Below are 25,323 nucleotides of genomic sequence, written 5' to 3' on the forward strand. Positions count from 1 at the left end.
CCCAAGTGTACTATAAGACGTCATTGAGATGTTTAACAAATATAAATCCTTCAATTGTCGATGGTGTTTGAGTGTTTGGTTAGCATTGAGCTCCTACACAGTACCATTTTATCAAATGGCATTCCAATTGTAAGTGGGACTAATTTTGAGTCAGTGTGACTGAATCAGTTCAACTTAGACATAAATATGATTTCTTTCTCTCTTTGTAGGAAATTTGTCTTCCTACTGTAAATGAAACTTGTAAAGATGGTTTTTGTGATTCCTATAAGGGCTATCCTTGTTATTAATCTTATGGTACTTTGTATTTTCTTTTATATTTCTAATTCGTGCCCTCACTTTAATATTCATAGTTTTCAATAGAAAGCTGTCATTGAAAAACAGTTTAACCAATCAACAGGTTCAAAAGTTTGGCGTGCCTCAAAAGTTGAGAGAGATTTGTGGATTGCTAGGTTTGGAGACAAGTCATGATTACAAATTGTGCAAATTTGGATATTTACAGATATACTGATAAGATCAAATTTTGTACAAGATAATAATTACTTTAGATACTCAAAGGAATAACCTTATTGTGGTTAAATATTTTTAACATGTACTTTTGTTTAGAGCATGGGTTAAAGCATCTGGGAGGCTTTCTTGCATTTTAATAATGTTTTTGAATTTGTAGCCACTTGGTATGGCTACTTCAAATTTGGCATCTTTTTCAGGTTTGAAGTTTTTTTCCAGACACATTCTCCTGACCATAACTGTAACTATGAAAGGAGCATGCATCACATCAAACATCACCTATCATTGATGTCTCCATGCCCTAACTGACCACTTGTACCCCTGCCCCATGAGAACACATTATGCTTATCAGTTACTGCAACCGTATGTCTCCATCCACATGACACCTGCACAACTGTCTGCAAAATATATGATTACAGTTTAGCTTTACACTCTCAAAAAGTGAACCAGATGCAAGAATAGAATTGAGAACTATCAAAAAAATATAGAATCATGTTCTTAAATGTTGTGATTAATTCATAATCTAGTATATTAATGCAATTCAATGAAAGCTAACTATTTTGTCAAGCTTGGTAATACTTATCGAAGAAACATGCCTGTTCAACAGGAAGGGTCACTGGCAATGGACTACAGTGATCAATATTATCCCCAACACCGACCTGCCCAAACTGCAAGACAGAGAATTATAAACTACATAAGCTACTTTTACATTCCTACAAATTACAAGCAAATCCACCTCTAATCAAAATTTAAGGGAAATTTAGAGCACCTGCAATCTCAAAAAGCATGGTCATGAACAAAATGTTTTCTAGCATAAGCTACCAGTAATCTTCAACTAGAAGCGTTTATCCACAAACAGTTATGATTATCAATCCAGATATAGCATCAGCCAAGTAGAAAGCATACAAACTCAATAATAAAAGTAACCACATTAATGGCATCAACTACATACATGTATATTATTCATCGTGGCTTGCATATAGGCAAAAAAAATCAGTGTTAATGAAAACTGTATGTTTAATGATATGAGAGATAAGCAACACAAGTAGACCAAAGGACACAGGAAATTAGTTAATATTGAAAGTATTGTCCTTAATTTTGTGTTCGTAAAATTAGGGCAACCCTATGCAAATTTTCGTAGTTTAAACTCTCTATGGCATTTTCTTAGTTGTCTTGTTTGGTTTTCCATTTTCTTTTTGTCCTAGATTGAAGGCATTTCAATTCCACTCATTTTGAGCTATCTGCAGCCTCAATCCAAGTTGTCAATAAAAATTATTAAAGTATTAAGCATTCTTCAGTTGGGGTTTTTTGGCCAGACTGCATATCTTGATCTTTTATTAAAATTTCTCATTAGTGGCCTTTTTATTGGCAATTACATGGCATAAAAAGTGTCACTTACGTGTAAGAAGGATTTAAAACTCCATTTTAAAATTTCACATGATTTTGATGAGATTTAGACATAGTTTTTTATAAGTTTCTAATGTAAAGGTGGACTAATTGAATTTCATTACATATCTCTACATGAAAAGTATAATTACATGCAAACTTAAAACATGAGATACATATGTGCCATAATGTGGAGTTTTTAATTAATATTGCATAATGACGTGTTTTGTTTTTGGACATGCAAGTTAATTCTAGAACTCCACCTTTGATGTTTTAACTCATAAGTCATAAACCAGCAATTTTAAATAAATACACATGTATTTAAAATAAAGTTACAAACACATGAAAATGGACCAAAACAGCCTGTCATGACTTAAGGTGGTGATTTTATATCATTTTCGTATTCAAAAAATCATTTATATGTTATGTTTAACATCTAAAAGTGTGCTTTAAGTCATAAAGACCAATGGTGGTGATTATCGGCTTAAATACACGTATGCAAACAAATATTAAAAGTGTGTTACCAACTATTATACATGTGTTTGGGTAAGATGCTTTAGATGTGGCAATTTTTGTCCACATTACATATTATAAATTGCTCAATTTACATGTATTTGCATTCCTAAATCACATTATTTCCAGTACATGTAAATGGGCTATAAAAACATGTTTTAAATCCTTAAATACTTGTGATATGCATTAAAGCATGCTGAGAGGAAATTTTAAACTCATTTACTTATGCACGTGTTATAAAAACACATCTGTATGCATATAGTACTGTGTTCTACATTAAAATCATCGGTATCGATTTTTGGCATGACTACATGTATGATACACATGCATATGCCTCCATAGAGACCATTTCAAATGAGTAAAAGCCTATGTTTTTATTTGAAGACCATTGGAGGTGATTTTTGTAGCATTTACATGCCTACGCTTTGCATCTTACAGTGTGTCAAGGGCTTATTTGGTTAAAAACAGGATTTAAAGGAGCAAATGCAGACTTTGAGCTATCTAGTGCATTTTGAGTCAACTTGAACTTTTGAAGACTTTGTGCTACAGCCGAACAAATTGTTATAGTTGTTTGTGGTTGCAATTACTTAGAACTGATGACTTTGGGCTCTAGTTATAGGTATTTTTATTAAGTTTGAGAGTATCTGGTAAGAGACTTTGTGCCTTGCAAGTTATTCTATGTAAATCCAAATTTGGGATAAACGTAGGAAACTTTGCTTCCTATAATTATTCCACAAAACTTAAAAAGTAAATTGTCGCCTTAGTGTTGTTCTTACTTCAATCTTAGGGTCACTGTATTATCGTAGCGACAAATCCACTTTGTTTAAGTATTAATGTTGTTTACGAGTTGTTTATTAAATTATTCCTGAAGAAAAAGGAATGGATTGATAGAAACGTCCTATTTTGTTTAGTTATTGTTAAAGCCACCTAAAAAAGAAGGGAGTCTCTCCTATTATTGAGAAGAGAGAGAAATCTCATGAGAGGTTTCGTGAAGTGAAAATGTTGTAAGTTGTGCTATCAGTGACTTACCAAAAGTTTAGCTAATAGAAAGATACAAAAATTATGAGAATTTAACACACAACTTCAATTTCCATCCATGACGAGTTAAACACCACATGTTTGGGTTCATGCATGAATTTTACATACCCAAGAAATGGGTTATCTCATCAGAGACAATTAACGACAAGAATTAAACTTGATAAACGAAAAGTGAGATAGATGAACCAACAAAAATGGCCAAATAAGCAAGACTTGAGTTCTAGCTAGCTTGGTTTTTATATCCTCAACAACGATATTTGCACATAGTGTGGAGGAGTTATCCTCAAGTTGTCACATATACTTCATGACATAAAATATTTTTACCATCAGAAACTTTTGCCATGTCTCTTCTTCATCTACTTGCTTCCTTGAAAATTCAATTTTCTCGACTAATAAATACGGCTTAAGTTCCTATTCACATTGTTTGAAAACTCTATTAATAATTTCACATGTAGCTGAAGAAGTAACCTATTCTCACCTCGAAAAAGCCAATAATATATATAGGATGGGCTAGAAGACGCATCACTCTTATCAAAAGTCAAGCTCTTAATGGTTTTCAATGGCCGTACTTGCTCAAAAATAACGAAATTCGATATTCGATTCATTAATGGTTCGAAGTTGGTTCAAAGTCGACGCTTATTCGCCTATTGCAGTCAAAATTGCCTGCGGATTCATTGTTTTGAACCCTAGTCAAATTTTGAGCGACTATTGATCGAATTTGTGTGTGACGTGAGCAGAACCCAGGATGAATAGAAACCGAATTTGGGTGCCACGTCGTTTTGTTGACTTTTCAAATTTGATTTTAAGTGTTTTTTGACATTTTTGAAACGTAAAACATTGTTGTTTTGGCATATTACAATATAAAACGACGTCGTCAGTTCATATTTGAACCCACATTTGGGATTTCCAATTTTTCTCAGCGACCGTTTGTGATTTTTTATTTTTGACGACGGTAGATTTGTGGTAGTCGTTTGGTTCTTCAATGGAGGCAAGCTTGTTTGGAGACAAGGTTGTCTACATTCACTAAGTCATGAGCCTCTACAGTCAACTCTAAATTGCTACAGGTATTACTACTTTAAATTTTTAATGTTTTGTTAAATTTTTATTTGTTTTTAAATTTTTTAATTTTATTTAACTTATTAAAATCATGTTACAATATAGTCATACTATATAACAATAGGCTTGCAAATTTATGATAACAATCAACACTACTTAGTAGAGAATTCAATTCTCTGCTAATTAGTGTGCAGTGTTATCTATTTGAAGTGCTTGTCGTTATTTGTAGGTACAATACAACTATTATTGTTGTCTATAGGTATTTACTATTTATTATTACTATATTAGTCTTTAGACTATTTCAATTTGTGTTCACTGTTATCTATTTTAAGTGCTTTCCATCATCTTCTCATTATTGTAACTTGTTTTTTTTGTTTGTAGATTTTATAATGGTTGCAAGTGCTTCTATTGCCAATAACCCTCACTTGAAAATCGACAGATGCTCCCCATTATGGAATTATGTGGAAATACTTCGACCAATGCCAGGTGGAAGAGGTTGTGTATAGATTTGCAGCCATTGCAAAGAGGAATCAAGTAGTTCCTATAAGAGTGAAAGCACATTTGTGCTTTATTCCTCAGAAAGGCATTAAATTTTATACAAGGAAGCCAAGAGTAAACGAAAAGATACCTAAAACCCTCCTTCCAAATCACATTGTGAACAAATACATTCAAGAACAAAAGCAAGCAAATGAAGTTGTTGGGAGGGCAAGTGTTGTTCATCCATTGCAAAGTGGTAGGCCTTCAAAGCAAGAGAAAATGTCATCTATGTCTTCAACTTCTGTTACTAATGAACCACCGATTAAGGGTCATCCATTCTTATGTTCTCCTCCACAAAAGCTTGTAAGAAAGAAAGCAATGGGACCATTGGAAGCATCATTTCAAAATGATGCTAGAGACATTGTCGATCAAGCCATAGCAAGATGTGTATATGCTAATGGATTATCATTTGATGTTGTTCGCTCATCATATTAGCAATACATGGTGAAAGCAATTAATGATGCTCCAAAGGGGTTCAAGGGCCCTGGTTATGAAAAGATACGCACCACTTTACTTGGTGACGAGGTGGCCCGTGTAGACGCTGCCATGCTGCCCATCAAGGATTCATGGACCGAATCAAGTGTCACAATAGTATCGGATGGATGGGAAGATGCGAGGAACCATCCTCTGGTGAATGTTATTGCAATGTTTTTGTGAACTGTGGATTGCGAAGGACAGGTAAAGGACAGTCCTTTCATTGCAAACATTCTCATCTAAGCCATTGAGCAAGTTGGCCCTCAGAATGTTGTTCAAGTAGTAACCGACAATGCAAAGAATTGTAGGGCTGCCGACTTATTGGTTGAGGAGCGATACGATACACATTTTTTGGACACCTTGTTTTGTGCACACACTCAACCTAATGCTGAAAAAATTGGCACTAAGGTTGAGTGGATTAAAAAATTGTATGAAAAGGCACAAGATATCCAAATGTTTGTCACAAACCACCATATGACACGAGTCATATTTAGACAATTCTCAAAATTGGAGCTCTTGAAGTTAAGTTCAATTGTTTAAAATTTAAACATATACAGAAATTTAGTCACATTAGTTTAGTAAACTTCTTATGTTTTTAAATTTAAATACATTCGTTGATTTAAAAAATTTAATCTACTATTGTTTTGATTTTTAAATAGGTTATTGAGACCCACTTTGGCTCCAACACTATTGTTTTGAGACGCCTTATCAAAGTGAAAGAAGCATTGTCTAGAATGGTAGCAAGTGCTAATTGGAGTGTATGGAGGCAATCTAATAGTGAAAGGGCAGCTGTCATTAAGGAAAGGATATTAGAAGACTCTTGGTGGGATCGTGCTGAGTACCTTCCGAAGTTCACTAAGCCTATATTGAGCATGATCCGATACACTGACATGGATAGGCCTTGCTTGGGTGAGGTATATGATGGCATTGACTCCATGATTGAAGATATTAGAGCCATCATAAATGAGAAAGAGCAAGACCCTGATGAAAAGTTCTTCAAGGAGCTAAATGTAATCATGGAAGAAAAAGGGAATAAAATGACTACCCCTTTGCATCTACTTGCCTTTGCATTGACCCCTAGGTTCTATAGTCAACATGTCCTCGAGGGGAACAACACTAGAGTTGCTCCATACAGAGATCCTGAAATTGTTGAAGGGTACAAGGCAGCCCTCCGAAGACTCTTTCTAGAGCACCTACGATCAGCAGTGTGGTCTGAATTTATGAGTTTTGCGAGCACCGATGATTGTGGTCTTGATGCTCTTGAAGACGAGCAATGTTGATGCTCATAAATGGTGGTACTTCCATAGACAAAAAGACAAACTCTTGCCACCCATTGCCATCAAAATTTTATCACAAGTTCTTGAATCTTAAGATTCTAATATGTAATTTCTTGTTCTTAAATATTCAAAACTCTTCACTCTATAATTTCAAATTAGTAAATCTTGATAGGTTGCTAGTTCATCATCATCTGAGAGAAATTGGAGCACATACTCCTTTATCCACTGAATAAAATGCAACTGACTAAACTCCATGAAGGCATATAACTTGGTCTTTGTGCATTCCAACTTGAGGCTCACAACTCACAAAGAGAACACTTACAAAAAAGGGGAGGCAAAACAGTGGGATGTTGAACCAAAGTCTACAGAGTTGAAAGCCCACTTTCAAGCACTAGCCATTGATGATGGTCTTGGTGAACATAATGATGAAATACATAATAATGTTGAAGCTGATCCTAAAGCTACATCTGAGACTATTGATGCTAGTGGCACTAATTGTGCTTCTAATCTACAATTTCCTAATGAAGAGGAATTCTTCGATGATTTTTTATCACATGACTAATAGTGAATACTGATTACAGTGATTAGTGATTTGGCATTACTGATTTTGAATTGAAACATTGATATAGTGGTGTATTTTCACATTTTGTAATGCTATTCAAACTAAATCGTGAATATATATGGTGGTGTATGTTGCTAAATTGCTATAATATTAGCATAGTGGTGTATAAATTTATTTGCTGCAGCACATGGTTACATATATATAATTTTTCTTTTCCTTTTTTAAATCTTGTACGAACGAACCCAAATCAGACCGAACCCAGCCCAAAAAAAATTTGGGTGAATGTCGAACCCGCATATGAACCAAAATCCGAACCAGCAACTTAGGTTTTCATACAAGCAGAAATAATGTCTTTGCAATCCGCACTAATAGAAGATATGAAATGATGAAGCATTTCAAGAATAAGATCATCACTGTCTAAATCAATCAAAAGAACATATTATCTGATCCTTCCCATCAATTCTAAAATCTTAACCCTCTTTTGTAAAAGGACTTTTGATATTATCTAACCCATGAGAACTTTCAATAATCAGATGTAGGACCTCCCTAATTATGTCATTATTGTAGGGCAGGTGCTTTAGGAGCTGAAATTCTCACAATTTCACCAAGGCAATAAATGACAAAAAATCTTGCCTCTATATCATGATGTCACATAAACATCGGTTTAATCAAAGAAATTGTGGATGGTTTCATTGCACGGAACAATTTCTTATTTGAAAGCACAACCTGGAAATGTCGCTGCAATGGGTTTCAGCAGCAAGGAAATTGATTCACTAATTACAAACAAGTCACACCTAGCTTGCCAACAATGAACATAGGCTGTAACATCAACTGCAAACATTAAAAAAAATCACCCAAAGGACAACCTAGAGACAAACTAACTGAACCATTTCAAAGAGGCATACATCATATTAAAGAACTATTTATTTCAGAAGAACCAAGAATATGAGGAACTAAGCCAAAGACCTTCAGACGAAGGGACTATAGACAAAACAATTGGCAACACTAGTGCATGGAATGTTAGAGGCCAAGTAGAAGACTATTTCATGTCCGAGAATGCAAATGACGCATCAGAGCATAGAGACGAATGCAAATGGTGCATCAAAGCATAGAGATAAAAACTATGCAATCAAGTTTGTGGTGCAAAAGACATATCAGGCAAGAAGGATAACGACTCCCCCAGCAAGTCCAAGTGTGGAGCAAAACATTTTAAAGTATACAAGGGAGTGGATCTGAGGACTACATTAGATATTGCAAAATACGAGAAACAATATAGATTGCAAGCAGCAAAGAAGACAGAGACTATTTGTTGAAAGCATTAACCACAACCTTAAGGGCCTGCTTGGTTACTGGAATATCATTTAGGATTTGGAATTTTAAATCCTTGATTAGGGATTCTGGAACTTGAAATCCAGATTACGGTTTCTCGAATTATTTTGGGACACAGAATTTGAGACACACCCCACATCCTCATAAGAGGAATTGAACAAAGCATTCAAGGAAAAATTCAAACTGCTTTGGATGACAACAAGCCTTTACAAGAAATTTACAACACAAGGATAACATGAAAAAGTAAGAGCCTATGATCATAGACTCCTGGAGTTGTTGGTGAGGTTAGAAAATCAAATTGCAGATGCACTAAAGAAAAGGTGGTTCTTCAAAACCATCCTTTCTATTGACACCTACAATTGGGCTATGGACATGAAATGTGAAGATAAAACATCTTCTCAAGGGAAACGGAAAACAAAAGAAGACGATAGAACTAAGGAGAGCAGTGATAAGGAATGAAAGGCTCTCCAAGCCTTGAGAAGAGATGAGATGAGGATGATGAAGGGACTAAAAGTGGAAAAGGAAAGTACCAAAGAAAGTAAAGAATTGTGGTACTAAATTCAAAAGGTAAGGACATTCTAAAACAAACTCTCGGAAGAAACTATTTTGTGACATCTTCCATGTAATGGGACATTCTATTAAGCAATGCCCTTACAATATGAAGACAAGAAGCACACAAATGCAATACACACAAGGGAAACAATCCACATTGCCAAACAAACCACCAAAACCCTCAAGACAACTATAATAATGCATCCCCTGGTATATATCCCAAGATGAGAGGTAACAATAATAGAGGCTTGAGAAGTGGAATTTGTAGATTTTCATTAAATTATGTTTTATTAAGAGCTGTAAATTTTTGATAATGATTAGTGGAATTCACATTAGTCAATATAGCTTTACTCTAAGAAATCAACAAAGAGGGTTTGAAAATAGGACAAAAAAATCTTGTCTGCATCTACCATCTCACATTTGCAATTTTAAATAAGACAAAGGTGCAAAAGGCCAAAAACGAAAGGTACTATTTTACTTAGTTATTGGACACAAGCAAAGTGTCGCCCAAAGAGTGTTAACGATGTATTAACAACAAGCATTAGAGCTATGAGGCTAGAGGGGATCATGTCATCTTATTAATGAGATTGATGATATGTCAAGTTACAAACTCGATACAAATTACATCTTTATGAAGTATCCTGAATCACATACCAAAATTATTCTCCAATGAAACTCATCGAACAAAATACTCAAACCATTGTCTGAAATAGTTCTCAATAAATACTTTCAATAACCTGTCCTTAACAAATCTTCTATAACTTATTTGAATCAACTAAGAAACATATGTCATGGGAAACATAGCATGTAAACTCACCAAATATCATCCCATATTGTTTGAAAACCCCAGTTCAAAAAAATTGTGTCTCCACTAAAACTCTTACTACGTTGATTATCAATAGGGACACTATCTAATATATATATTGGGTTGAAATAGATAACAAAACGTTAATGCTAAACATAACCAGAAGAAATTCCAAAATGGAGTCCCAACAATCTGTCCAACAAACACTGCTACTAGGATGTAGAATTCAACCTGTTTACTAAAACATAAAATTGTGACATAGCACAAACATATACCTATTTATTGACAAGAATGTGTATCAATACCAATCAAATGTGTATAAATGCCAACTAAGTTATTTTCCTATTTATGTTGTAACAACTGGTCATCCTATCAACCTATATTCAATTAAAAAACAATTATTTATGTATCATGTATGGACCATCAATTAAATTTTGTTATTAAGTATCTTTTGGCATCAAGGAGGACAAAAGAGAAAAGAGAAGAACATGCTTAGTATGTTTATCTTTTTTAGTCTATTATTTTTTAGTTATTTGTTATCTTTTATTATATGGTTTTTTCCCTTATTAAATTATTTGATAGGTTTTCATTAACTTTTCCCTCCAAAAGAAATTTTAATTTTGTAATTGGCAAAGTTTTGTGGGATTCCTTTGTGGGTTTATAATTTTCTCGTCAAAAAACATATGGTGGATTTATAATTTTTTCCTCAAAAGTTATCTGTTCAAGTTTACCGTTTATCCTAAAAAATCATGTTGGATTTTGATGAATTTTTCACCTCAAAAATTATGATAGGTTTTCATTGATTTTTTTCCTAAAAAAATATTTCATTTTGCAATCTATTTTGGGGCATTATGCTCGTCTACAAAGTTTGGAGGGTTTGTTGATCTTTTCTCAAAATCATGCTAGTTGTTCTCATTTTTTGTCTATCTCCATGGAAGAGAAGCTCCATTATAGCTTTGTGACGATTTCTTGTCAAATGTTTTGTTAATTCAAGGAGGGTTAGTGGAAAACTCGTCTCTTGTCGCAAAGCATTTTGAAGAAGGGGACACCCTTCTCTATTCTTTTCTGAATAATTTTGGCTACTCTTGGTCATTGTCATTCTACAAATCCACAGAGGGTCTCAGCAGAAGCATAATGTTTTGAAGAACTTGTAACCAAAAGACAACCCTTACACAATGAACATTAAGGCAGGGCATAAGAGTATGACAATACTTATTTAATGATCATCTTACTTAGACTTTAATTTAACGAGTAGTTTCTAATTTCATCTTTAGCTCACGGTTGTTTCTTTTAGAAACGTCATATTTGTAAATTTATGAGTTTTCATCTCCTATGTTTACTACAACTACAACATCGATTTACCATAACATATAGGTCATGTTATATTATATAGGTTATCCATTTCAATTAATTTCATCATTGGTGCCATAACAGTTAGAGATTGTCCTTTTGTTATAGCTACATAGAATGGCATATCACAAGCAACCAACATGATGCAATTGTAATTAGACTGTATTAATTCAACATATGATATTTTATTAATTCCACTATATATGCTGTGATTTTTCTCTCACATATAAGGAACCTTTTATCAATTCATTAAAATTCTTGAATATACTCTATGCTCAAATTAGCAAAGATCTAGAGAAATGCACCAACAAAATTCATGTTATAATGCAATGCATATCTTTTGTCATACAATGATTTTTATAAAGCCCATGAATGGGTCAAGATGGGTTTATCCATTTCCTCTGTCTAGTTGTGAGGTACTATGGGCTAATCTGATAGATGGGTGGTGGAAGGCAAATTTTGTGGGGCTTCAAAAGCCAATCCTGGCCTGTTTGGAGCAGGAGTTACTACTAGCGATTGGGATGGTAATACAATTGTCTATGAGGGAAAATAGTTAGCTGATGGAACCAACGATGTGGCAGAAGCAGAAGTTGCATCAATGGTAATTAAAGAAGCAAGAAAGTTTGAAGCAACAAGACTACATTTAGAAGGGGGTTCTCAAATCCTCCTAAAAGCAATAATCAAAGGATCTATCCAAGCATGGAATCTACAAAATTATGTTGACATCATCAATGCAGAACTAGCCTTATAAAATGATTTTAAGATCACATGTCAGAAGGTAGGGCAATAAAGAGGCCGACATTTAATCAAATTGGGCCCTAAACCTTGCTAAAGAGGTAATGAAATTGGAGGACTTTAGAGAGTTAAATTTTGAAAGAAACAGCTAATAATTAATAAAAAAACATTATGAAAGGTGGTGGATAGGGTGATGGTGGTGTCCATTAGTCAAGTTTGCATTCAATGTGGATCCCATCTCGAAATGACAGAAAGGTATGTAGGGTCGAGTTATAAATGTTGAAAGACTCAAGGGGATCATAATTGCAACACTTCTCTCTTAGTGTGTCTAGCGTAAATTGAGGTTTTTGTGGCATTTGGGAAGATGGAGACATCCTTCGCATTATAGGTAGTGAAGCAACAAATTCACTTTCATGGCCCTATAACAAAGAGGCATTTAGATGGAATGTTCAATTTTCAAGATCGAAGGCTCGCTGATAGTGTGTTCGTCTTTTTGGGATAGACATTTAATGAAGCGTAAAATATATAAAGGACAAAAATTGATGTGTACTCAAAGATTATGTCTTGGGGTCTACAACTTCGTGCTTTAGTAGAGGTTGTGCAGATCGTAATGATACACAGTATCGATGGATTTCATGGGGAACCTTGGCCCCATTTTGGCGAGAGTTGTCCCTGGGTTAGCAATGAATTTCGTGGACAAGCTAGTGCACATTGAGATGATTAAAGACACTAAATTTAGTCCCTTTGTTTAAAGATTCGAAGAGAGAAAGAGGCAAGAATGGTTTAAGGAGTCCTGTTTGAGATAGACGAAACTTTTGTGCACTTTCATTATTAGAAGTTTGGATGAATAAATTGCAGTGGGGAGAAAACAGAGAGGCTAAATAATGTTGAGGTGTCAAAGATGAGATGCAATCCGAAGTGGCGACTCTTAAATGAGAAACAAGATGGTGTTGCATCCAACGCGAGGTAGGGGCTTGGGTAACAATGGCATTGGTTGATGTGTTCTACTAAGTTTTTAGTTATCTGTGTTCCTATGCAATGGGAGATATGCTGGTAGCCTAAATATAAAATATAAACTCTTAAATCCGAGAGTGGTCGATTTTTGGGTCCCTACAATTTTGGAGCTTAAAGCATGATGATGAAGGTTTTGTCTTGTGCAGGGTTAGGGTTTAACCATGGATGGATCTGTTATATTATTACTAATTATTTGGCCTGACAATGATGCGGTGGATTAAGTAGTTGTGTATGATGGGACATTGATTTATCAAAACAATTAAATCTATGTGTGCCACTTTATCTTTATTAATAAAAGTTATTATATTACTAAAAAAAATGACAGTTACAGAAATATACACACCCACAAAAACTAAGAATCTATGCTGAGCTATATTAAGACACTGATTTGAAACAAAATCTATGCTGAACTCTATCCATTACAATAGAGAAATTTTTATCAATCCTTTCTACATGCTCTTAATATTGATCTAATATATTTTAATTTATTTTTTCTCTGTTTTTCTAGGTCTATTGTCCTAACCTTTTTATTTCATAAGATAGATTTAACACGTTACCTTGTTCCAACCCCAGCCATATATTTGACCCTCTATATCAAGAGCCATTGTATGTCGCCAACCCCCAGAAATCTGTAAATTAGATAAGAAAATATTACTAAAAGTACTCAAAATACTAAACAAAAAATTGTTTACTTTGCCCATAAAAATAAAAGCTATGACCTACATCTCATGGATGACCGAAACATCATCTTTGTACATGTTGAACAATCTCATTTGTCAACTACTATTGAATTAGATTATTCTTGTGACATGGGATGAAATATAACAGTTTAGAACTAATTTGTATCTATTCACAATAATAAGACAAGTACATAGTCTTTACTCAGTAAGCTTATGTCAAAAGAAATGTTAAACTCTTAAACTTATAGAAAATATGAATTATTGATAGAACCAATACGATCCACTTCCTATGTTATGAATGTCATGAAACAACTTGCCCAATGAAATAATATAATAGGAAACATGCAAAAAATACTTGACATTAATACACCGCTTCAAGGGAGCTACCTCCAGAAGACTCCAATTTAAACATAATGCTCAATATGATGATAAATACCATATTTTGAAGAATTGGACTCAAACTCGACTTGGCAACCTAAAATTGTCAAGCAATAACCTATAACTGTGGCACAATCAACAAATGTGCCTTCCAATTCATGGGGCATTCCATTAAATCAACCTTTAGGCGGCTATTTTGCATTTGTGTAAAAGCAATATAAAGTGAAGATGCCTTCACTTTGGAGAAGATTGTAACAAACACCTTCAATTATTTATATTTCTAGTTTCATAATATGAAAGCTCAACATAAACATCTTAGTTACCCTAGTTCGCCTAAACACCCTCCGTACCAAGCCTCGGTTCCAATGTCATGTCCCCTTTTTAGTGACATGTAATTTTTCAGTGAATTTGCCTATCATAGACTCTCGTAGGCAGATGTTTTTGGTGAGAGAGACATTCTGATGATTATTTGGGGATTGGATGGTCTTATTTGCTCTTGGAGAGATGGGGTTTATTATATTTTTATTTTATGTGTTATGCAGGGCCAAAATATTATAATTTTGAGTTGAGTTGCACTTTTTATTTTATAAAAGTGCATTATAAAGAGATTTCATAAGAATATTTTATGGATACTTCTAGAAGTTCTTAAGAGGCTTCTTAGGAAAGTGAATAAATAGGGTGCTTGGCCTCTCATTTGGACATCCCAAGTTTTGAGTTTACACTACTTTTCTCTTTGAGCATTTGTGGCGCCATCTTGGTGTGCAGATTGTCATTTGATCTTTGGGAACGGAGTCTCCTAAGGATTCGCATAACTAAGGAGGTGAAATATCCTTTGAAGGGTTGCACTTTGGAAGTGGTATCCAGCTGCTTCAAGTTGAGCTTATTTGGGCTTTTTCAGCAAGTTTCAATTTTCAGCCTGGACATACATTTTTGCTCATATCTCACTATTGGCTAGGAGTTTGATTTTTATTTTCTAGGAGAATTTTTCTTGGAGCCTGGCGATTATTCAATTTCGGCACCTTCAGCCCAGCATTTATTTTTGCTAGGAGCCATACATGTATTGTTGTACCTACAAGCCATACGATCAGCAAATTGGAGGGCAGTTTGGAGTTGCATTTACATCATTTTGTCTTCAGCATTCAGTCTCCAGCATTTGCTCAATCCAAGTTCTTGCATTTCAATTTGTAGTTGCAAGAAATTCTCAGTTGCATTCAGCCAGTAAGGGTTTGTTGTAATGTGCCACGTTGCAATACCTTGAGATGAAAATTGCATATCATACGTAAAAGCATTTGGTTATCATTGAATGAATATATTGGCATTATTTTACATCAGTTATTTGAGTACATTTGTTGCACAACAATTTCCTGTACTCAGCATTTTACTTTTAGTAGTGTATTTGGTTTGAATGCCAAGTGTTTGACGAAATTCCACAGTTTCGTATTAGTGGTTTTTAGTGGCCTATTGGTAAGAGCCATTACATCCAACTAGTACCTAGTTCGAGTACAATTCGCCCACTGGTCTAGTCAAGATTCAAAACTCTAACCCTGGTTTGAACTAGTGTCTCTACATTTAAAACCCTTGCGAATTTGACTTACCCAGATTGAACCAAGCTCGAACTTGGTTGAATTGCACCCCACAGATGGCTAAGAAGTACTTTTTATTGCAATTTTTTAATGTTTTGCCTTCCTTAACCCTAAAAAGTGTAAGTGAATGGCTTATGTTGGCTTCTAACTCTCATTTGTGGTGTGCAAGCAGGTTATGATGGTGTACTGCATTAGTTGAACATGAAATAATGATACTTGAACTTGTTGTTATGAATCATGATTTAATTTTGATGTTTTGAATCTTTGGTGTTGAACTTGAAATATCTGATGGTATGATCAACGATTCATGATGCTATGATTACAAGTTTACAGTTTATGTTGCTATGAATCATTTTTATAATTTTAGTTTGATAATATGAAAGCTCAACATAAACATCTTAGTTACCCTAGTTCACCTAAACACCCTCCTTACCAGGCCTTGGTTCCAACTAGTACTTGGTCCAAGTACAATTCGCCCACTCGTCTAGTCAAGGTTCAGAAATCTGACCCCTGGTTTGAACTTGTCTGTCTACTGTTAAAACCCTAGCGAATTTGACTTGCCCAAATTGAACCAAGCTCAAACTTGGTCGAACTGCACCCCATGGCCAGCTTAGAAGTGTTTTTTATTGCAAATTTTATAACGTTTGGACTTCCTTAACCCTAAAAAGTGTTAAGTGAAAGGCTTATGTTGGCTTCTAACTCTCATGTGTGGTGTGCAAGTAGGTTATGATAGCGTACTCCATTAGTTGAACTTGAAACAATAATACTTGAACTTGTTGTTATGAATCATGATTTAATTTTAATGTTTTGAATCTTTGGTGTTGAACTTGAAATATCTGATGGTATGATCATGATTTATGGTGCTATGATTACAAGTTCAGAGTTTATGGTGCTATGAATCATTTTTATAATTTTTGCTTGATAATATGAAAACTCAACATAAACAACTTAGTTACCCTAGTTCACCTAAACACCCTCCATACCAGGCCTTGGTTCCAACTAGTACCAGCTCTGAGTACAATTTGCCCACCCATCTAGTTGAGGTTCAGAAACCTAACCCCTGGTTTTAACTTGTCTAACTACTGTTAAAACGCCGGCAAATTTGGCTTGCCCAAATTGAACCTGGCTCAAACTTGGTCGAACTGCACCCCATGGCCAGCTAAGAAATATTTTCTATTGCAAATTTTATAATGTTTAGACTTCCTTAATCCTAAAAAGTGTAAGTAGGTTATGATGGCTTAATCCATTAGTTGAACTTGAAATAATGATACTTGAACTTATTATGAATCATGATTTAATTTTAATGTTTTGAATCTTTGATGTTGAACTTGAAATATCTAATGGTATGATCACAATTCATGGTGCTATGATTACAAGTTTAGAGTTTATGGTGCTATGAATCTTTTTTATATTTTTTGTTTGATAATATGAAAGCTCAACATAAACATCCTTACTTACCCTAGTTCGCCTAAACACCCTCCATATTAGGCCTCGATTTGAACTAGTACTTGGTTCAGGTACAGTTCATCAAATAGTCTAGTAGAGGTTCAAAAATATGACCCATAGTTTGAACTAGTGTCTCTATTGTTAAAACCTTAGTGAATTTGACTTGCCCAGATTGAACAAGCTCAAACTTAGTCGAACTTCACCCCATGACTAGCTAAGAATTGTTTTTTATTACAAATTTTATATTGTCTTGACTTCCTTAACCCTAAAAGGTGTAAGTGAAAGGCTTTTGTTGGCTTCTAACTCTCATTTGTGGTGTGCAAGTAGGTTATGATGGCTTAATCCATTAGTTGAACTTGAAACAATGACACTTGAACTTGTTGTTATGAATCATGATTTAATTTTAATGTTATGAATATTTGATGTTAAACTTGAAATAACTGATGGTATGATCACAATTCATGGTGCTATGATTACAGGTTGAAAGTTTATGGTGCTTCGTTGTTTATATCATATATTTTCTGATACTATGTGACATTCTAATTTCAACTTATGCTTCTAAGATATATATATATATTACATGTTTTTGTACAAATGAATCCAAACAAACCAAAACATGTTTCCAAGATTTTGTCGTTTTTGCAAATGAATTTTTCAAACTCAAACTTTGAATCGAACACGAACCCATAACTTAAATAAACATATTAACAATGATATTTTTTGTCATAGAAAGTTTATAAAGATTATAACATTTATAAAAGAACTAATGTAAAGTGGTAAAGTTAAATCCATCACTTCTCAAAGTTTCCCAAAATGCAAAAAAAAATCAACAAACAACTAGAAATAAAAATGGAATACCTTAAACAGATGGCTACAAACATAATCACAGGTTTGGTAATGGTAACACATGCTCGGCATACCCAACATGAATAGAGGAATTAATATCATACGTATGCTCAAAACTTCACTAAATAGAGCTAGAAAGAGATAATTCAAATTATAAACTCTGATCTAGAACAGTGGAACAACACTAATATGCATTGGAAGATGAGCTGTAACAGGAATTCAATATAACCACCAAATCACACCCAGCTTTCCAACAAGACACCAAAAGTGTTGTATCTTCGCCAAAATATAGTCGAATCACCTTACAAGTCAAATACTAAGATCTGGAATGAGTTCTATTCTTATGCAGATCTGAATGAACAAATTAGATACAAACCCACTGGTTATCAACAAATGCTCCAATGTACTCACCAAATCACACACAGCTCTCCAACAAGGCCACAAAAAAGATATATCTCCACCAAAAAACACCAATATCAGTTTGAATCACCTTGCAAGAGAGAGGTTCCAATCTAGAAATGACTTTCAATCTTATGCAGATCTTAATCAACAAGGAAAAGAAATACAATCACAATACCAAACAATCATAAGTTTAACCCCTTCACAGTACTGATCTGAGCTCATCGCAGCCATCTATTGCCTTACTATTAATAGTAAGTCCCTCAAAACAGAGCCAAATCTCACCATTGGCCACTAAAGTGTCTATAACTCCACAACAAGGTCCTTGAAACGCTAGTATCAGCCTACAAGGACCCAATGATAGGCTGAATCCATCAACTCTCATGGTCATGCTACAATGGGGACATTAAAACGAATTACTTCCTTCCTCATGAAATAAATTTTATAAAATTGGATGATATCATGGTTATTTCTCCGAGTAATCAACCACTTCTTATGCATTTCATTGATATTTCTTCTATAGATGAGGCCTCGATGAGTTATGTTTGTCCTTGTAAAAGTATCTTAGCTGTGGAGGATCACACCTTGATGCTTTTTGTTTCTTTCAAGACAAATCTCAAATCAAATTAGGTATTGTTGATTATTATGACCTCATTTTAACATATTCAATCTTAGACCATAAGAATCCTAATCACATTGACCCTATGGGTGGCTTATCAACTCTTCAAGATTGTGGAGCCTTAGTTATTATATATAAGTGTGAGATATAATATATATTAATATATTAAATATATGAGATATTTATTTGTCATTATATTAACTAAATACTAATGAATAGACATGTCTCGTGAAGGGACACGTCAACCCATACTTCATCCTATATCAGAGAGATGGCTGCAATTTGGAAAACACATGCCAAAATGGCAGTGCCATTACATTTGCAGCAATCCGAGAAAATTAACATGGTATTAGAGTTAAACTACAAATGATTAAAATGGAATTGCAAATATAGCACGAGTTTACTATTCTAGATAGAGTACAACAGACCACAGATTGAAGGATCGAATGAGAAACCACATTGGTGGTAACGTTGCATCAATAGCATAATGAAGACAATACCAATGTCACAGTAAATCAGGAATTCTCTTCGCACGCGGTCAAGGATGCTACACATTCCCACCAAGAGGATATCGACGACATGCACAATGAGAAAAGAATATTTGATAGAAACTCTACCAGCATTGTCAACTCCCCATACTATGGTACCTCATATCACCATGAAATTCAAAGCGGTCTTTAAAGACAGCAAGACAGCCACAATGGAATCCACTGCCACAATGTTGTTGATAGAAGTCACATGCCTCGCTTAACCGCAAGAAGATATACATATTAAATCACACGAGTTTGGGCCCGTGAATAGTGGTTCTAATGGAAATCACTGCCAATCATTTCAACTGACAGATAGCCAACATGGTGAACTGAAGCATGATCTTACTCACTCGTTGATAGAGCTCATTGATTCCAGTGAAATTGGACGCCCTCTTATGAAACATGAGCATAACACAATGACAATTATCATTCTTGGTCAAGAATTGTAGGGACATGTATCACGACAAGAACATCATGGTCTGGTTGGAAAAGTTGTATCCACTCAAACAATGATAACAAGTAGTAGTCTTACTTTTAATAAACACTGCAAAAGAAAATCATTTGAATCAAGATTGAAGCGACTGGTAATTTGTCGTCCAAACTACATACCTTGGAACTTGCATAAACGGGGAACAACATTGGACCCCTTTCTACTACATACGACTCAGTAGTACATCCATCAATATTTTCATAAGGGAGCTATGGATAATTTATTTTTAATAAGAGTTGTGCCTAAAGCCCAAAACTTAAGACAATGTTCATAAACGTAAACAAGGTGTCTCATTAACGACTGAGACGGATAACCCACAATCAATAGGCAAACATGGACCCCACATAGAAATAGAGATAAAAGGTGAAAATGGTGATGGGAGGAATATTGGGACGCAGGTAATCCGCCACGTGTGAATATTGACAAACAAGACTAAAGGAGAATAACCGAGGTAAATACACATCTTGGGTTGTAGGGAGCTACCTCCTACCAAGTAAGGTATAAAAGGTAAATATGATTTATTTAATGAAATAAGTATCGATTCAAATAATATGTTCATGAAAATATGTTAATATTTATAGAAATATAAATGAAACGAAATAAAATTTAAATATAATTATAAATATAGAATTTCTACGAGAAAATGCCAAAGGGACAGTCATATACATAGAAATTAAGTATTGTGTTCGATTATTGAAAATAAAGAGAGATGCTATAATCATTTATGTTGTCAATAATGGATATGAGTAAGATTACTAGCATTCTAGTTAATGTGACATTCTTATTTATACAATTATAAGAGTTATTTGCCTTGATCTTTTTCGAGAATGTTGTCCTAGGAAAGGGGAGATTGATTTCAAACACAGAAGGAGTTTGGCACCTCTTCAAAAGCAATTTTGGATGAAGAGCTCTGAAAAATGATATTCAAAGGGAGATCCAAAGTCCATTTGTGTGACTGTATGTTTTGAATATGGGCCTATCACATGTGTACATCATGAGGAATTGACGACTTCCAAATGATTATCACTTGTATTTGCAGAAGTTATTGTAAGGTGACGATCTTACAATAACTTCATTCAAATGTTGAATGAGTTGACATTCAAATGTCAAATGAGTTAACATTCAAATGTCAAATGAGTTCATATTCAAGAAACTTTAAAGTCAAATTAATTGACTTTCAAATGTCAAATGAGTTGGCATATAACAAACTGGGAAGTTAAATGAGTTGACATTCCATAAATTATTTTTTGTGTTGAGGTAATATGTTATTCATATTGCGTATAAATCTTGTTTATCCTCACTAGCTAAGGAGTGTTAATGTTTGGTAGCTTGAGCTGGATAAACTATAGTGCAAATATATATATATATATATATATATATATACACACACACACACACACACAAGTGTCAGATATAATATATATTAATATATTAAATATATGAAATATTTATTTGTCATTATACTAATTATAAACTAATGAATAGACATGTCTCATGAATGGACATGTCAATCCTTACGTCATTCTATAATAGAGAGATGACTGCAATTTGGAAAACACATACCAAAATGGCAGTGCCATTACATTTGCAGCGATTCGAGAAAATTAACACAAACATTCTCTACAAAAAGAAACATCCCTGACTTTGAAAATCAAACACCTTTAATTGATGAGTGTATGCATATTGAATGCTTACCTTCACATTTCAATCTAATTATGCCTAACAGATCTTTTTCTAGTCACTATCACCATTTTCAATATAAAGAATTCATTGTTTATAGTATGTTTTCAATGAATTGTAATGATGAATGGTACCTTTTTCATGACTACTCTACTTGATACATTTACATCCCTATTATGGTATTCCTCATTGTGACATTGATAGCCTCTCCTTTGTGGGGTCATTATCCTACTTTATGAGCAACATAATAGTCATTTCTCTTGCCTCCTCACTTGGGGGGCAAGGGTCCTATTTCATTTTCCTATCTATATAGCCAGATCCATTTTCTCCCTTTGATGACTTGTTTTCCTTTTATATGATGACATCATTTCGTGCATATATTTTATGTTACATAAGGATTAACATCCCGAGTGGAATCTTATGTTTGCTTGAAATCAGATGTCTAGTATAAATTAAAGACACTTAGGGAGGCATAATGTATCCCCTTTTTTCTTGTTCAATCCATCCAATATCTCTTATTACCTTACATTCTTTTCTAGTTTGATGTTCTCTCTTACATGCATCTATTGTGCTATGTGAGGATTAACATCTTGAGTGCAATCTTCTCCTTGTAAGTACATCTTTATTATAAAGAATCTCTCATCAAGGGCATCTATTTGGCATTCTTTCTTATTTCTCTCAAGGATCCGTTATCACTTTGTTGTTCCCTTTGGGATCACTAAGAAGGTATAACATGGTATCCTATCCTCCTCTTCTTTCATTTCTCTATAGCTTTGTATTATTTTATGATACATTCTTATTTCTAGGCATGTACTGCTTTGTTTCATGCAAGACATGATTGTCGTTGCCTAACAAATCGTTTCCATGCCTTGGATTTGCCATTTAATAATCATCTATTTTTTACTTCATATAAAATATCTTTTTTACAACATATGTTAAACATTATGCTATTTGGAATTGCATATCCCATGATCTATCTTACCTTCTCTCTATCTATGGTGGTGTATTATACTATGATACATTTGTTTGATATAGGGTGTTTTGTTTTGTGCAAGGCTAGATTTTGGTCATTGCTTACAATTTGTCTTTGTATCTTACAAGGTTTTTCTTTATAATCCACCATGATCTTCTCATTCTTCCTTTTATTCTTTTTTAGTTTCTTGCCTCTTTACTTGGAGGGTAACGTAGCTTGTTCATTCTTTATCTTTTTGTCTAAGGATCGACTTTCCTTAGTACATCAGCATTTGCTTATCATATGACATTCTTTTCCTATAAGGAATTGTTGTCTTGATCAGGATTCTCTCTTACAAGAGGTGAATGTCCTTGATCATCACCTCTTCTGTATTTGCAAAACTATGTTGATTATAAACATTTTCCCTTACTTTGCATCTTAAAGTTTGTCATTCTTCATCCAAGGATCCCTATTTTCTCCTACACAAAAGGGGATAATAAGTGCATTCTTGGTCTCTTCCCTCTCTTTGTCCTAAAGATGTTATCTTTGTTCAAACACTCCTCTTGAATGTAGATGCCTTGTTAACATGATCTAATTCCCTTAAAGGATCTCTTCTCATTAGTGACATATCCTTTCATAATTATCTATTTTCTTAGCTTACAAGAGCCAACGCTGTTCGCTAAGTTTGTAGAATACATTATTGCTAAAAGAATATATCCTTGTTGCTAGAAGTAGTTATCCTTGATTCTCGTCCTTATGGTGTCTATAGCTATATAGTATATAGTCATCATAAGTAGGGGGCATACATACTCCCTCCTTGTAGTGTAGTTTACCTTTTATCCACTTTTACTTTTACATTGCCTAAGATTTGGGGGCATATGTCCTTGAAGTTTGGTGATGTTCAGTTTCATTGTGATTTCTCTCCTTTTCCCTTCTTCTTCTTCCTTTACCGAGAATATGACTTGGCTCATACTCCTGCTAAGGTCAAGGCTAAATGTACCATCTTAATATGGAAGCACTTCATTTTGAGACCTTTTAGCCCTCCTTAGTATGGTTTAGGTCTCTCTTTGTTCTTCCAATCTCGCTCAAAATTCTAGGGCATCTCTCATTTTCCAATTTGGTGATATTTTCTCACCTTTTTGGTCATATCTTCCTACAGTTTCATTGTTTTCCAAATCCTTTTACATTTTCCCGAGACCTCGGGGTCACTTTTCCTCAAGACCTCTCCAACCATAGGTTGACTAGGTCAACCTATTCCTTAAAAGATTTTGATCATAGGGGCCCAAGTGTCTCTAGTGTTTAAATTGTTTGATTTTGTCTCCAGAGCCGGCCTACTTTGTTTTTTTATCCCAAAAACTAATATATAAGGAGGCTTGGTCATTTCATTTTCATCCACTATCATCACACAAGTAATCAAGAGCAAGCATACACGGCTACATAAGACTCCAAGCAAGCATTCACTTCAACCAAGCATCTTCAAGCATCCTTTAAGATATAGCATTTCCTTCTTGCATCAAGCTTCTTCGTTTAAGGTGGTATTGGCATTTGGATTCTAAGGAGAAGATCTTTCATTCATCCATTCAAGTTCTTCATTCTTCATAAAGACATGTCACAAGCATTTCCATTCATGACATTTTGACTTCCATGGTTTCCTTTTAATTTTTTTGTGCCAACGCTATTACATTTGCATACTTGATCACATATCAAATTCAAATGCATCTATTAAGGTAATTGTATTTCTCATTGATATATTAAGTTCTACTACTTCCTAGCATTTCCTTCATCGTTATCTACATTTAAATATCAAGGTTGATTTCTCAATCTAGGGCTTGGCCAAGGCAAGCTCTCATCCAACAAAACAAAATCCATTTTTCTTGTGTGTAGGAACATGTTATTGGAATTGAGAATTTGGATCCGAAAACTATCAGCCGAGGGCTTCAAGGAAAATCTGGGTCGACTTTGTTACAGTGCTCGAGGAACATGCCCATCATCATGTAAACCTGCCGATAGACTTTCTCTTGGTCGACCTATATGCGGAGATCTGGACTTTTCAAGGTTTTATGTTTTGGTAGCAAATCTGCAATCGGAATCTCAATCACAATTCCAGATCCACAATTTTTTAAGTGAAAAGGCATTTTCCTTTGCAGATTTTTAGGTCAATATTCCACCCTTCTTTTCATCTCTTAGCATAGGCTTATTTCCATATTTTAATTGGGTTTATTACACATATATAGCATCTAGATCTATTTTTCTCTTGTCATTTACTCAATTGGTTCAATTTACATCCACATCACACATTTAGAGCTAATAACATTGCATGAAAGAGGACTTGCTTGCATACTTCTTTAGTATTATTTAGGTTTAGTATTGGCATCCCTTCATCCTATTTGGGTTTTGCTAATCTAACTTTAGTTATATTAAGAGTTATGTTTGGAAACCTCTCTTTCTCTTGTATTGAATGTTAGTGAAAAGTGGAAGTCTTTTATTTACACACCTTATTTAAGGTCTTTCATGTTTCCATTAAACAGTGGATAAGCTCGTGATCATCTATATACCATTGATTATTTCATGTATTATTTCTCTCCTAT

The 25,323-nt window shown here is 34.3% G+C and overlaps 1 protein-coding gene across 7 annotated transcripts in view; it reads right to left on the bottom strand.

The window, feature by feature from the left end:
* UVR8 (Regulator of chromosome condensation (RCC1) family protein) overlaps window positions 1–25,323 on the bottom strand; it is a 267,087-nt gene that overhangs the window by 78,314 nt on the left and 163,450 nt on the right. For 4 of the 7 annotated variants that reach the window (XM_089829080.1, XM_089829077.1, XM_089829081.1 and 1 more), the window contains 3 exons: window positions 13,690–13,761; window positions 1,101–1,172; window positions 784–902 (listed from right to left, as the gene is read on the bottom strand). In XM_089829080.1, coding sequence (XP_089685206.1) covers window positions 784–902; window positions 1,101–1,172; window positions 13,690–13,761 — 263 coding nt within the window. Of the gene's footprint in view, window positions 1–779; window positions 903–1,096; window positions 1,173–13,689; window positions 13,762–25,323 lie in introns of those variants that run through there. The other 3 variants (XM_089829082.1, XM_089829079.1, XM_089829084.1) reach the window with 2 other exon arrangements.

The sequence above is a fragment of the Cupressus sempervirens genome, chromosome 5, assembly GCF_028749045.1.
Source record: "Cupressus sempervirens isolate cs-2001-9-10 chromosome 5, ASM2874904v1, whole genome shotgun sequence".
NCBI classification, from domain to species: Eukaryota; Viridiplantae; Streptophyta; class Pinopsida; order Cupressales; family Cupressaceae; genus Cupressus; species Cupressus sempervirens.